The 16,133-nt window shown below is 40.6% G+C and overlaps 2 protein-coding genes across 2 annotated transcripts; both read right to left on the bottom strand.

The window, feature by feature from the left end:
• Positions 1–1,180: 1,180 nt before the first annotated feature.
• On the bottom strand, positions 1,181–6,080 carry agxta (alanine--glyoxylate and serine--pyruvate aminotransferase a; the record flags this gene model as incomplete). The annotated part of the gene is made up of 11 exons (XM_084065867.1): positions 1,181–1,288; positions 1,411–1,539; positions 1,637–1,732; positions 2,115–2,184; positions 2,306–2,404; positions 3,117–3,201; positions 3,444–3,514; positions 3,597–3,697; positions 3,850–3,914; positions 4,671–4,863; positions 5,922–6,080. 11 exons carry the CDS (start codon positions 6,078–6,080, stop codon positions 1,181–1,183), a joined length of 1,176 nt encoding a protein of 391 aa, XP_083921993.1.
• Positions 6,081–7,541: 1,461 nt separating this feature from the next.
• On the bottom strand, positions 7,542–15,118 carry LOC311051494 (allantoinase, mitochondrial; the record flags this gene model as incomplete). Its single annotated transcript, XM_084066073.1, has 11 exons — positions 7,542–7,691; positions 7,902–7,934; positions 8,322–8,494; positions 11,448–11,586; positions 11,712–11,898; positions 12,034–12,127; positions 13,322–13,367; positions 13,483–13,629; positions 13,737–13,851; positions 14,356–14,507; positions 14,972–15,118. 11 exons carry the CDS (start codon positions 15,116–15,118, stop codon positions 7,542–7,544), a joined length of 1,383 nt encoding a protein of 460 aa, XP_083922199.1.
• Between the last annotated feature and the right edge of the window lie 1,015 nt (positions 15,119–16,133).

The raw sequence follows: 16,133 nt of genomic DNA, 5'->3' as shown, positions 1-16,133 counted from the left end.
TTTTAGTAAACCTGTGCCATGTTTTCCCAATGCAACCTTACGGAAGTAGTACAGGGCATGCGGACAGGGGTTGACTGGCCACAGGCTGACTAAATAAGCGATTTAAACGCTTGTTTCAACCCGTCGCTTAGATTTTCTTGACCGCTAAAATGTAAAACATCTGAGAGAGCAGCGGGGAATACCTTTACTTTTGGATACGATGTGCAGAAAAGGGTAAGAATCAACAATATTGGCCAATATTCACCGATGTCGTCATCTTCTGGCACCCTACGCTGTGGGACCTCCTCATCTCGAAGCAATAGCGGAGGGAGGTTTCTATTAGATCTAGTGTAAATGACTCCGTCAAAGTCAAACTACATTACAGCCATACTGTCAACACATTTTAAGGAGCATGGCTGCCACCTACTGTTGATTGAAGCCTACTGCAATGGTTGATAGTGGTTACAGTATGGTAAAGTATTTATTTTACAGGTGGCTACTTCAACTTGACAAAAGTACTTCAATGATATGTATTTATCACACATGACCCATGATCCCACTTTTGGACAGAAACTGTTTGTGGATATTCGCCTTTTCCTTTGATCTTTCATATTGGATGATTCCTTTATATCCATCCAAGAAATAGTTTGTTGTTCCTCAAGTACAAACAGTACACTTATGTATTTATTTTTATAAATAAATAAAGCAGAAACCTTTTTTTTATGTCAAAAAGACAATTCATATTTTATTTGACATTGGTGTCTTCCTCACAACATGATAATTCAGGAAGAAGTGGAAAACGTACTCAATTTATTTTACTTAAAGGACCACTTCGCCACTATTTACTTAAGTAAAAGTATTAATACTGCAATTTAGAAACACTCTGTTACAAGTAAAAGTCTAGTAATCAACATTTACTTGAGTAACAGTATTGGCATACCAAAAGTAAAAGTAAGTAAAAGTAATTATGCAGAATGTCCCATTTCACAAGTTTTCAAATGTATAAAATGTAAATAAAAAAATCTATTGAAAATAGCAGATCTACAAGCTCACGTAAGCTTGTATATCGGCTTTGTTCAAAAAGCCAAAGTAAATATATAGTACCTAAAAGTACCTAAACATTTTACTTAGGTACAGTACTTAAGTAAATGTACTTAGTTACTTTCCACCACTGGATTTTGGCATCATATAACAGCATGGTTTACACTTTACTCTTATGGCAGTGTTTCAGAGCATCTTTCAATGCTCCAAGTACCATGTCAACATTGGCTTTGCTGCTGTTGCAACCCATAAGTCCAACACGCAGCACCTGAGAAGAACAAAAACATCTTGGTTTTAGATATAGGATTTTGGACTTAAACTTCAAGTAACTTAAAGTAATAAAATCCCAGTTCATATTTGGGTATCTAATTGTCCAGCCCCTTTCCTTACCAAGCCAACCGATGGTCCAAGTCCTCCAGAGATTTCTACATTGTGTGTTTTCATTATGTAACTTGTAATTTCTTTCCATTCATATCCGGGAGGAGCAACAATAGTTGTGACAGTAGGCAGCCTTGCGTGCTGTAGCAAAATTACAATGTTAAAGAATTTGAGCAATGCAGCCAAGTTCAGAGATTAAGTTTTACTATGTACTATACAGTCAATATTTTATACTTACTTTGTCCTTGACAAACAGCTTGAGACCCATGCTCTCTAGGCCATTGTGGAAATACTCTGCTGCTTCTCTGTGTCTTTCCCAGGAGCTTTCCAGACCCTTGGAGCAAAGACAAGACATTGTAACCAGAGTCAAAGGCAACACACTCTAGTACTGATGCAACATGAAAATGTCTGGTTATAATACATTAACCACTTAAACCCCATATACTTAGTTGACCGGGGTCCCCCAGGGCTCTATACTAGATCAATTATTTTTCCCTCTACACCAAATCTCTGTAGATTTGTTATTTTTGCCAAATCTTGGCACAGGGACAATAGGGTTCATGGGGTTAGGAAGATTAAAAATAAAGACATGCACTTCCCAATTTCCAATTCAATGGCTGCTGGATCCCTAAAAATACCTTGTGGATTTGAGCAGAAAGATCCACACACCATCAGATCTTTCTGCTCAAATCTACTGGTTATAATACATCTCCCACCTCTTCAGCAAGAATGGACAGGCTCTCCCTCAGAGAGTAAAATGCAGAAACCGGTCCTGTGTGATGGTATCTGTAATACAGAATAACCCGCTAACACACTATTTTCTTGTCACAGGTAATGTTTTGAATGTAACAAATTCACACTACTAAGAAAAGTGACTGATCAAATCGTATCCTTTAGGTTGACTTACAGTCTCGTCGCCTTGCCATCACAGCCCCAGTAGTTTGCCAGCCAGCTCAAATCCAAGAAGAATGACACTGGCTTTGTCTTCCGGTTGAATATTTTCTGACTGGAGATACAAGTACAGTTTTAAATACTGTTTTTGATTGATTGATTGATTGAATACTTTACTTGTCAGAAATGTAAACTGCACATGGTACAATGGTCAGACATTAAGGCTAAAAAGTATAACACAAAAAAGTCCTGGGGACTTGTTTCCATTGTGGTCCTGTAAATATTGTTGCTGTCGGGAAAACCTTGTTTCTCCATTTTTATTTGTATTTTTTCCATAAATGAATGCCCTATTTTATACTTCATCGAATAACAGTGTTGCACAAAAGTAGTGAAAATAGCCGATCTACAAGCTCAGAAAGTGTTATGACATTGTAGATCTTTTTATTTTATTTTCACCTGTAATGAAGACTTGCCCATAATAGGGATGCAAGGTTGAAAGTGTTCATGTCTGTCTTTGGGTTTAATGAAGTATTAACAAGAGCTTGTGACTAAATAATAACTACGTTGTATCGATTGGAACACAGACTATTTTCCCCTGAAAAGTATTGGTCTTGGACATAAAAGGTTTCCACTTGACAGCGACAGTAGGGCGGTAATGAGTTCTTGTTTTATTAGATAGTGGAGTATAGAGAGAGGAAGCTGAGCCTGATGTCAAACGTATAACACAGGTCAACAGCAGAATAGGGGACGCAATCCAGTCAGCTACCGACCCGGCCCAAATGTGATGATTTAGCTACCCTTTTTAACTTGTTACACACATTGCTCACCAGGCTCTTTCACTGAAGGATATAGGTGCTGTACCAGGTGGAGCGTTCAGAACCTTTTGTGAGCCGGTGTACAGGATGTCAATCCCTGCAAATCCAGTGATGAGAAATAACAACATGCATTTTTTGGTAACAGTAAGTAAAATTACTAAAAACAATTGTATGTGTTAATTTGACTCAGAGGTACAAATGGATATTTAACTATGAGGTACAAATGGATAAATTAACAAGGAGGATTTTACTATGTAAATATCCCAAAGTAAGTCTCAGCATAATGCACACACAGCTACCACACAAAGTAAAGACATTTGATCTGATTCAATACCAAACCTTGCTTGTCCATGAACAGAGGAACTCCTCCCATTGACGCAACAGAGTCCACGAGTAACAAGCAGTCATACCTAATAGGACAGATTCAGGACACATAATCACAACACTGTCTGTCTGTTATCCGTGACAGTTGAAGTGAACGCGGTATCTTACTTGTGGCACAGGTCTGCGATGCCGTCTAAAGGATGCAGGACACCTGTGGATGACTCTCCGTGGGTGACGAACAACACCACAGGCCTGAGCTTTGACAGAGCCTACAGCCAAACAAATCAGAATGTAATAATGAATTGCATTTTTATAGCGCTTTTCCAAGTGCTCAAAGCGCTTTACATGTAGTTCTCTCCGTGTCAATAAAAACATTTTACATGTGTTAAAAAAATAAGTATGTTCTTAAAAATACTATTACCTGCTCAATTTCCTCATTACTGAAGCAGCCTCCAGCAGGTGCCACTATGGTATTCACTCTGGCACCTGTTAAAAACAAACACCATTCTACTGCTAATACACAAAAGCAGTGATTCTCGCAGTGAATTTTTAATTCCAAGGGGAAATAATTATATGCATTAGGCCATGGAACAACATTTGATAAGATTTTCTATCTCTGGTACCCCAATCTAAGAACATGCTTTATTGTTAGACATTACTTGGTATGACTATGGTACTGTATATGGTCTGTCCTTTGGTCCAGAATTACTTTACTGTACGTGTTGGTGGAAACTCTGTCATCAAAATAGTCATCCTTCAATGTTCTATAGTTGTACATGTAATAATGGTGAAGATGAACTGGGGGGGGGGGGGGGGGGGGAGGCGTCAATTGTACAGTCTATTAGCATAATGCAGTGGTTCTCAACCTGTGGGTCGGGACCCCCCGGGGTCCCCACATGATTTTGGGAGGGGTCCCTAGATGACAGTAAAGTGACAATTTAAGGACTTTTAAGACGTTTTTAATACCTAAAAAACATTAAAAAATGAATAATAAGTAATCAACAAACTATACTATAAAACTGGTCAAACATTGGCCAAATTGTCAAATAATATAAGCTTGTAGATCAGCTATTTTCACAATATTTTCACAATGTTTATCTGTGGAACCGATTCAAACAAAATGTAATGCCTCAACTCCTGATTAGCACTCCTCCAAGTGCTAATCAGGGGCCCCAGTTCAAATATGATTATTTTGGGGGTCACGGCCTGAAAAGTTTGAGAACCACTGGCATAATATATTACCTATCCTCTCAGCCATGTCTGCTGCTCGTTCTCCCCATATGCCATTGACTGCAGTCAGAACGCTCTCACCCGGCTCCACTGCGTTGAAGATGGCACACTCCATGGCAGTGTGGCCGGTGCCACTCACAGCCAGGGTCATGTTGTTGTGAGTTTGGAAAGCATACTGGATCCCACTCTTGATGTCACTCATTATCTGTGATACGACCTCAGAGATTAGATGACTGAAGGCAGCTGACTGACAAAAAATATGGCCATAGTTTGCAAGCAGACAAAATCATTTAGATTGAATGATTGTTTAGGCCAATGCTTAGCAGGTAATTCTTGCTCAGCGACAAGTGCAGTTGAATATTTACTATGACAAAATTACAGTTTCTGTTCTGTTGACATAATAAAATGTTGTTGTATTCATACAAGTGCCAGAGGCTTTAGTTAGGCTACTGACACCTCTCTCTATTAGCCTACAACTGCAATACTTTTACATGGGAAGAGCTGTGCGTTCAAAACAAAGTGAATGCATTGCTTTCACCATGAAGAACAACAGGTCAAAGTCTGCATTTCATTCACCGTTTACGAAAGCATTTAAAACACTTTAACCCTGGCTTCCCTGTTTCATTTGGGCCATGTGTCATCTGGAATTATTCAAATAATTTAGCAGATTTACAAGCTCACGGCTTGTAGAGCATGTAGATCAGCTTTTCTATATAGTTTAGAACATAAAAAATAGGGCATACGTATCTACGAGATTCGAGAATGTCATTTTTGAGGTACAATTTTGAGGTATTTTTTATTTTACTGGAGTATTTCCAATGTTCAGTATTTTTACTTGTAGGCTACTCCACTACATCTCAGAAGCAAATATTATACTTTTACTCCACTACAATTATTTGTTAACTTTAGTTACTAGTTACTTTGTAGATTTTGATTATTATTAGGCTACAAAACATAGATTAACCACTTCAGCACCTATATACATTTCGGGCATTTGAAAATAGCCTATCTGCAATGTAGATCTGCTATTTTCAAACGATTTTGAAATGGAGACTTTCTGCATAGGCTAAGGAGTAACCTACTTTCTACTTTTGGCAATTTAAGACAAGTTCATTTTGATGCCAATACTTTTGTAATTTTACTCAAGCAAATTTTGAATTCCGGACTTTTACTTGTAGGAGTATTTCTACATGGCAGTATTCATACTTTTACCAAGTAAAAAATGTGAGTACTTTTTCCAGCACTAGTCTGGTAGCAAATTACCTCAAACATTTCTGGGTGCATGTGGCCGATGATGGGATTGGCCCCGGCATCCAGGATGCGTTGAGGCACATTGGACGGTCCGGGTCCGAACATGTGTCGGTGAGGAGCAACGAACGGTCTCTGCAGGCACAGCGGCGGAGGGACAACGAGAGACGACATGCTGCTGCGGGATGACAGACAGACAGACAGACAGACAGACAGACAGACAGACAGGCAGGTGACTGACACACTCGCGCTGAACGTCGCCGAATGGGACAAACTAAACTACCACTAAAGTACCACGGTACGGTTGCGCCATATAGAGTTAGGTTGCGCACACCCCTATTTTTAACTCTTTGGCACTGTACACCCCCTCTGTTTGACAAGTAGTGGTGGACACTGGACAGTAACTAAGTACATTTACTTTAAGTATTGTACTTAAGTTAAGTACAATTTTGAGGTATTTATAGCCTACTTTATATTTCCAATTTTCAGTAGCCTACTTTTACTTCTAGGCTACTCCACACAGTCTCCACTACATCTCACGATCTCAGAGGCAAATATTATACTTTTACTCCACTACACTTATATGAAAACGTTTGTTACTAGTTACTTTGCAGGAAACAAATATTCTATTATAAAACATACATTAACCACTTCAGCCCTATTTTAAACATTGAAAATAGCCGATCTACAAGCACACAAGGAATGTTGAGCTTGTAGATCTGCCATTTTCAAAAGATCTTTTAATATACATTTTAGACATGATAACTTGTGAAACGGGACATTCTGCACAATGAGTACTTTTACTTTTGTACTTTAAGTATATTTTGATACCAATACTTTTACTCAAGTCAATTTTGAATTCCAGACTTTCAGTTGTGACAGAGTATTCTACATTGCAGTACTGATACTTTTTCTAAAAAATAAAACATTTGAGTACTTTTTCCACCACTGCTGTTTGACAAGTCAGGCCTATAGTGTACAATTATTTAAAAGTTAGTTTTTGCAAAAAAAAAATTCACCTTCACCCAAATGTTAATTATTGACCAGGCTAAGGCTAGGTTGAATTTTGGCCAATCACTAACTATGACCTTAAGACCTGAGCTAAAAAGGTTTTCAGTGAATTATACAAAATCTTCCTAGTATAAAAAAAAGAGAAAAAGGAAAAGAGAAAAAGGGTAGCCAGACAGTAGGCTACTACTTTAACAATGTGAGTATGTGTACTATATGAGACAATGTTTTTTCTTATTAGACTTTTATTCAGGAGAGTTGATACAGTTTTCACTGAAAACTTCCAGACCACCCATAGTTACCACTTACCAGAGACCCAGGTGGACTGTTTCAAGTGCTGTCAAGAAACCTAAATACATTGCTTTCCTTTCTTGTAGGAAAGGAAAGAGAGACAAGGTGAGGGAGACCTGTCTGTACAACAGTCACTGACCCCACCACCACCACCATACCCCATATTTATTACACCAAGCACAAAGCTCTGCAGGTAAATCTCCATCTGAGCATTCAGTGTTTATTATGTAGACGATATAAACCTTGTGTACTGTTGTTATCAGCAAAATAAGTAGCCAACAAAATTTAATTTAAAACAAAAATCTCATGCGCTTTATTGAACATCACTAGTATGTCTCATAGTTGTGCGTGAGGCCTCCCTTGGGGGATAAAGAGGTGCTTCCCCAGAGGCTGAGGAGAGAAAGAGCTCTGGCTGTACACCAGCCTTCCTCTTACGATGGTGGCACACACCTCTCCTTTTAAAGTAAGGCCGAGGTAGGGAGTGACCTGTAGAGAGAGTCACAGAGAGAGAGAGAGAGAGAGAGAGAGAGAGAGAGAGAGAGAGAGAGAGAGAGAGAGAGAGAGAGAGAGAGAGAGAGAGAGAGAGAGAGAGAGAGAGAGAGAGAGAGATATCTTTCATTGCAGAAATGAATACAAATAACTTCTATAACAATGTATCCTTTGTCCAAGTAAGTGTCAATAATTGTGTTTACTTGCCTTGTTTTTGTGATGGATGCTTGCCTCTTTGACCTGTCAAGTGTGGCAAAAAATCAAAATGCACTTAGATCAGGGCACAGCAAGTGGCTCACCTGGTAGAGCGCATGTCATTAAGGCTCAGTCCTTGCACAGCCCGGGCTCGAATCAGACCCATGGCCCTTTGCTTCATCTCTCTCTCCTGTCATTTCCTGTCTCCACTATCACTATCATACAAAGGCTTGAAAATGCCCCAACATATAAGTAAGTAATATATATTTTTAAGTAATTATCTTGTATTGGTCATTTGCACACCCAGCTGTGATCTGCCTGCTTCTTGCCTTTCCTGGCTTTACCCTGTACAGTGTCTGTTTGCTTGCAACATCTGACCGCAATTGATTCACTGTTCAATGTTTGATAATGTTTTGAAACATTAATACTTGCCTCAAATTCCTTCTCTGGGTCCCATATGACCAAATCAGCATCGTAACCAGGGGCAAGGCTGCCCTTCTGGTTGTCAAGGCTACTAAGCTGGGCTGTTTTCTGGCAGAGGAGCCTCACCACATCAGGCAACGTGAAGCCCCTCTTACTGGCTGAGGTCCAGAACAGAGGCAAACCTAAATATGAATGCAATTGAAATACAGTGGTCAACAGCTGAATATTCCATTCACAAATTCTGAGTTGACAGAAATAACCACATTTGAATTTGGCGCAAAAGTATTATTGTAATTATTTAATGTTTTTTACGCTGTGGCTCTGCAGGGTCTAGCCGTCTAGTTTTTTCTCAGTTCTTTGAAAGTATACAGTCGCATCAAAAATTCACATTATTATTCTTGCAGTCTGTAAACATAGTGCACAGAATGTGTTACTGTGAGAAGAAATAATAATAATCATGTTTCTTCCCAAGTGTCATGTTTTGGCCAAGTCTGAACGCTATATGATCAGACTGCCCTTTAAACTGCCACTCAGTGGCCACAGTTACATGGACAGTTGTATTTGGAATGAATACACTTCTATTCGGAATGGATGAATGGATGAATTCATTCCGAATAGATTTGCTCATGTAAACACCCCAATTGGAATAGAATATTCCATTCCAGTCTGACCCGAATGCATTTTCATTCGGAATAGGAGGGGTGGTATAGACCGTTTGAATCGGGTTAAATCAATCGGAATTGACCATGTAAACACTTTATTCCAAACGCTCCTGTCCGTTTGGAATACATGCATTCCTTTGCGCATGTCTGTGCTTAGTGGGGCTGTCAGAATTGTCCAAAAATGACCTATCAAATCTCTAATTCAGCCACGGTTGGTGCTGAGAAGCGCTCGCTCCTGCGGGATAAAATTAATGATTCTAATAGCGTCATTTAATAAGCCTGTAATGGTTAAGCCCAGACTTGTCCAGGAGAACGGACGCTCTGAGGATTGCTGGGATCTTTTTCTAAACAGGTATTTTAGAAGTTTTTAAAAAGAATCCCTGGCCACATGACAAAGATTTTTTTTTTTAAATCCCTGTCCACACGTAAACGCAGAAACGCATTGATCAGCATGCAAGTTTCAATTTTAAATCAGATTTTATTTTATTATTTTTATTATGAGAGGCCAAATACATAATACATTTTTAATCGCATGTTAAGGCCCAATACTGCAATAGCTGCATTATTTTAATAGCATACGTGAACAAAAATAAATGAAAACAACATTATTAGGGCGCAACTGCAGCGAAAACAGATGAGTTTTACTTCATCAATTCATTACATGGGCAGCTAGAACGGTGGTCCCAAAACACCCCGCCCCACGCACCTTTTGAGCGGGCCATCCACGGCTGCTCCATGGTGGCTGGATTTTGACCTGGGGCGATTGTGTTTTAGGGCGACAGACCCGTAATATTATAGCCTACCTCTATGGACAGACCCCGTGTGCGCACCGCGCGCTACTCGGCGCAGAAAGAGGGTTTTCATTACAGTGAATGAGTTACAGCATGTTTCAAAGCTTTTTCATAATAATACAGTAAAACGTGACACTCGGCATAATGAGTAGCTTATACTTTCTACTTAAGTATATTTTGATGCCAATACTTTTGTAGGCTACTTTTGCCATAAATGAGCGTGCCTTGTTTCATAGACTGTAGTGTTGCTCTCTCTCTCTCTCTCTCTCTCTCTCTCTCTCTCTCTCTCTCTCTCTCTCTCTCTCTCTCTCTCTCTCTCTCTCTCTCTCTCTCTCTCTCTCCATTTATTATTATAATGACCATGAGCGGTCCGGTGTTTAAGTATTATTATTTATTATTATAATGACCATGTGCGAATGCGCGATGACATCATCGTACGGTACCTACATGAGAAATGTGACAAATACTATAGGCTAGCCTACGTTTTACCGTGTCTGGTACCAATACAAAAAAAGAAACTGGTCTGAACTTGTAGATCTGCTACTTTTGCATTAAAACGGCGATGACAAAGGAACACAGGCTTGCACCGCATACAACGCTGCCTGGCCAGGAGTCGGTGCGTTGCTTACCGGCCTGCCTACGACCGATAGACCTCCGCCGCGGAGGCACAAGGGGGCTATTGCCTCCTCCCATGCCCACCAGGGGAAGCTCTGCTCCGGGTAGTGGCCCCTGGTCCATGCCCGGGCGTAGGCGGGAACCACTTTGCGCATGTCAAAAGTTATATTCTGAATGAATGCTTTGGTCGTGTAAACGAGGAATACTTTTATTCAGGTCCCATGTAAACAGGTGAGTGGATCAGATTCCTCTATTCAGAATGAGTTCATTCGGAATGAATTCATTCTGAATGAATACATGAGTGTCCATGTAACTGTGGCCAATGTGTATTTACCTCCCCCTGGACTTTGTCCAGTGTCATCAAGGCAGAATGAGTGTGTGAATGGAGGGAGGGGGGTTGAGTGTTTGACATGACTGTTTAAGAAATCAGTGGCTGACAGTATTATCTGCACGTCTTTTTTGCACAACAGGGGAAACGCACAAGTCCATGTAAAACTTAATTTCAGTGATATACAGTAATGTTATGTTTTATCATGTTACATTACATGCCATGATCTGTGCCTTAGAACCAAGGCACCAAACAAAACCTGATATCTGTCATTATCCGTCTCTCTGTTTTGTTCTCTTGTTGTCTCTCTTATTTTGTAGTGACTTTGTTTTGATTGTTTCCTGGATTATTTGTTGTGCAGTCGTGTTCCTTTATTTTGTAGTAGTTTTGCGTGTTTCCTGTTTTCCTCATTAACTGTCATGTCTCGCCACCCGTGCAAATTGTTAATTGACTGACTTCACCCCTGTCCTGTTGACTCCAGCCAATCATGTGTTGATTGTCAGTCATGTTCACCTTTAAGTATCCACCTGTTTCCTAGGCTTTTCACTGTGTTCCACTTCCTGTCTTTTTATCCAATGAAATCCAATGAAACCGGTCAGATGACTAATGATATCCAATGAAATCCGACAGGAAGTGGAAAACACAAGCCTAGGAAACAGGTGGATAAGCTGACTATGGAGTTTAACACTACACTATGGATATTGTATGCTATATGGGAATGTCATTGGCCAGTAGTTACCAAACTGAAGGGAAGATATTCCACCCCAAGCCTGAGTGAAGTCTCCACTGTCCAATTTCTTCAGATCAGGGGTGCAAGGAGAGTGATCAGACACGACCATATCAATGAGGCCAGCTTTCAGAGCTGACCATAATTGCTCCTGGTGGGGCAGAAGACTTCAAGATGACAATGATACTACAATATGGTAACAGAATAAGGCTGTTCCTTGTATTCTTTCACAACTAAAATATATCTACTTCTACCATGAAAACATTTGATGCTTACCTGATTAGCATGTCCTCTGATGGGAGGGCAGCACTTGAACTGTGTGGCACCTGCAGGGATGTGCTCTGCAGAGAGGCTCAGGTAATGGTGAGTGGTCTCCACCGTCAAAGGAGCTCCGGCCTGCCGTGCTGCCTGGATCAGCTCCAGGGGTTTGGCGGAGGACAGGTGAACTATATGGCATCGCACCCTGTACCAGGGAGAGGTGGGTGACATGGGAATCAGTCATATCAGACAGGCCAAACTCTTACAGTACTCTAGTCTATACAAGCATGAAGCATCTTGCCACCATAAGTTTACTGGTTAACATGGTGATGGTGCTCACTGGTACTGAAGACAGAGCTCAGTGACGATGCGAATGGCCTCTACCTCCATGACATCTGGCCTGGACTGCAGAAAGGTGGAGTACTCAGAGGGGTCTAACAGGGCACAGGTAGACAGAGCATTGGTGCAAAGCAATGTTCACTGTGGTACAAATACTCTTTTTATTAAATGGCAGACAGAAAAAAGCAAGTGGTGGAAAGCACAGCATAACCCTGTCCTGTTTAAAGACGACAAACACTGGGTCAGCACTGGCTTTTTGGGGATCAACCACATGAACCCTGGCGTCCCTATTTTGGGCATGTCAATATAGATGAGCATTTTCTTAAATTTTCAAGATTTTTCAAGAACGTTCAAAAACATTTTTCAAAAATGCGCCACTATACAATGCATTGTGAGCTATTTTCTAATAGCCAAAGTATAAAATAGGTCTTAAGTGGTTAATACTATTTGTGGATTACATTAAACATTTATAACATTACCTGCTTTCAAGTTATAGTGGAAAATAGGCTATGTCATTTTCAACAATGTCCTTCAACCTCAAAACTTTGAACACTGACAGCCTTCTATTGATAGGATTATAGATCAGTAATATACAGGAAGAACATTCTGTTAGTAAATTTAACAGTTTTTGGCAAAGTTATAGTTAAGGGGTTTTCAACTTTTTCTTGACATTTCACCTTGACCTTAAACCAATTATCCCCAAAATGTAAACCCGTAATCTAAGGATCATTGCCAACCTTTCCTTGTCATACATACAGTTATTGAGAAGTGAATGTAACATTGTATGATTCCGTAATGGATGGGTCTTCATTCATACATAAATGCAGTACATTAGATTTCCCATAAAATGACTAACAAACAGACAAACTGGTAAAAAACTCTACCCTCCCTGTTGATAACAAACATACATACAGTACAAAGCAGATATAGCATATCCCAATAATAGTACACATGAAGGATAGATTCTATTAAAGCCAGGTATAAGCCCTTTATACTTTTCCAGCATGTGTTATGTTTCACGTATGGACAGCTGGTGTCCCAAAATAGGGACACATGGTTGAAAGCGGTTAACCATTTAAACCTTATATATGCTTAATTGATCGGATCCCCAGGGGCCTACTTGTCCTTGACCTCCTCCTTTTCCCCCTCTACACCAAATACCTTTGTGAAATCCCTTCGTCAATCTATACGTTGTGAACTTGCTATTTCTGCCAAATGTTTGTCTATTTTTGCATTATGACATGTTCAGAATAGGGACACTAGGGTTCATGTGGTTAAACTATACTTACCCCCTATTGCCTCTGCTGTCTGATTAACCTCCCTCTCAGCATGGAACTGAACAAAGACAGGCAGGATCTTTCATTTGCATGTTATTTATTCCCACAATGTGGATATGATTTTCATGAGATATGGTTCACGTTATGAAACATAATAATCATTTATAATTTACCAGCAGAACACTCCCTGTGCCTTGCAGCTGTTTCATGGCTGTGTGGAGGTCGCTGTCGCTGACATGGGGAAACTCATCCACCCCACTGTGGATCAGGAAACACTTAAACCCAGCTACTCCGGCCTGGATCAATGGCCGAAGGTCAAGCTGCAGGACAAAGTCAGTATGTATAATAATGCATGCATTTATTGCATGTATACATTTGTATTGTGCATGGCTGACATTCAGCATGATATATGTCTTAGAGAAGATACCTGGTTGCCAGGTATCACACCTCCCCAGAAAGCTGTGTCCACGAAACACTTCCCGGTGGCTTCCCGTGTCTTCTCATGAAAATTATCAAGCGTGGTGGTTGGAGGGATGCTGTTGCTATGGGGACAACAAAAAAACATTTGGCTCTGATTTTTCCTTACAGCTTGGCTCCTAGGGGGTGAGCCGTCTAGAGGAGTTTGTGTTTGTGTGTGTTCATGTGTGTATTTATGTGTGTGTGCGTGCGTACGTGCATGTGTGCATATATGTGTTTTTTCTGTCAACCAAAATACTGGTCTCTATGTTGAAAATGTGACCTTTAACTGTGGACCTTGAGACACTGTTCTAGTGCAAACAGTTTGTTCTGTTCTGTTTATCTAATGTTACCACCCTGTGGTGCCTAACATTTGGGCCAGGTGGCCTGTCAGTTTGGCCTTCTGCCCCTCAAAAACTGATATGCCCTGAGGCCAGAGTTGTCTTGATGCCCCGCCCTTACTGCCCCAGTTGATTTAGCAAAAGCGAGAAGTCTCCCCTCAAGGCTTTCTATCAGAAAAGGGTGCACTAAAAACTTGCCCCTAAAATGATTAAATCCCAGGACCTGAGGACAGAAGGTTTCCACCTTACAGGGGCATGTCCACTATAGTGGTCACTCCTCCGGCAGCAGCAGCCCGGGTGGCCGTCCAAAAGCCCTCCCATGTTGTGCGGCCCGGTTCGTTCACGTGGACATGGCTGTCCACGATGCCTGGCATCACCACCCTTTCACCCACATCCAACACCTGCCCACACAACCATGTTATAACACTTTAATTGTGTAATACATATGATATGCAGTTATAACCACGTACAAATGGTGATTCATGGCAAATATAAATACTGTAGATCAGGGGTTCCCAAACCTTTTCAGCTCGAGACCCCCCCCAAAAAATGGTGTCTCCCTGGGACCCAGATTTTCAAATATCCATTATGAATTAACCACATAAGACCTATTTTAAAAATGAAGTTAAAAATGAAATTAGCCATCTATAAGTAACCATTTAAACCCTACAGTATATATGCTTAATTGATCGGATCCCCAGATCAATTAAGCATATATTTATCTGCGTTTCACCATCTTTTCCCCTCTGCTTTTAGGGCAGGAGAAATCAGTTCCTACTTTTCTCCAATAGGGGGAGTATTCTGCGCATGAGACCATCGTGAGACCATTTCCCCCTGTTTACATAACAGTTGATCAAGGGCCTACCTCACAAGGCGCATCCTCAGAAGAGTTGCAGTCTGAAAGAATACTATGGATTTTCCCATCCTTGATAATGATCATGGCAGGGCGGATGTCATTATCAATCAGTACCCTCTTACTCCTCACAGCACTAACTGATGATCCAGGCTCCATGACAGTCTGTTTCTGTGTTGGTGACAAAACAGAGGAGTCCCAACTCTGCTTTATGAACTCAGTTAAGTTTCACATACAGTAATAGTGGTTCAGCCTATTTTTAACTCTATGGGTTCAGCTCACTGCAGTTGGAGCTCCACCTCCTTAGTTAATGGGTACAATGTTTGCTAGTTTCTTGACCTCATGCAGGATTCGTAGGCCAAGCATGCAGATAGCAATATAAATGTAAGTTTAGTTAGGAGCCAACCTCCAAAATTGATGCGTGAATACAATGAATCCACTTTTGTACACCTGTAAAACTGTAATGCGAAATTAAAGGATTGTATATTTATACTGCATTGGTTAAGGTTACATAACAGCATTGATTTCTCACAATGACTGCATGATGGTAATAGATTAATATCACAAATATGGACTTAGACTGCAGGACGAAGAACATAGGTTAGATTTAGTTGAAATGCAATTCAGTACAATTGTGTTTGTGCCTTGCAGCAATCAAAGAGAAGAAATATATCAGTGGAAAAACACCCTGGCCTGCACTGAGGTGAGTTTGGGGGGGTTGACAACAACGTCACACTGCCAGATTATACGACATTAGGGGGCAGCATTGTGCTTGTCTATTCCAGCCAGCATACTACAGTTCTGCCAACTTCACAGTGCAGTGCAGTAGTTAGTAGGCTATGCCTACTGGGCGAAGAAAAAGTTTGTTTTATTTCAATCATTTATTTATTACACACTGCCTTGTTTAATGCTCCAATCCAGTGGTTTGAGTCTTGGTATAGTACTCGTTTGAGTGGCTCTGCTACAGGTTTGAACCGGAAACACACGACATGTTCACATGCGTTTCCAGTTCAAATCTGCTGCTGAACCACTCAAACAAAGCAACGGGAAATTGTCCCTAACAGTCAACAGGTATGGCACCTTCTGGAAACCTGACTACAGTTTTGCACAGTCTGTGCACCACACCACACACCACTTGAAACGATTAAGCATCTGAGACCATCAGTACACTTAC

Source organism: Gymnoscopelus microlampas (assembly GCF_963454915.1).
Source record: "Gymnoscopelus microlampas genome assembly, chromosome: 9".
Lineage (NCBI taxonomy): Eukaryota > Metazoa > Chordata > Actinopteri > Myctophiformes > Myctophidae > Gymnoscopelus > Gymnoscopelus microlampas.
This window is presented reverse-complemented; position numbering and strand designations above follow the sequence as displayed.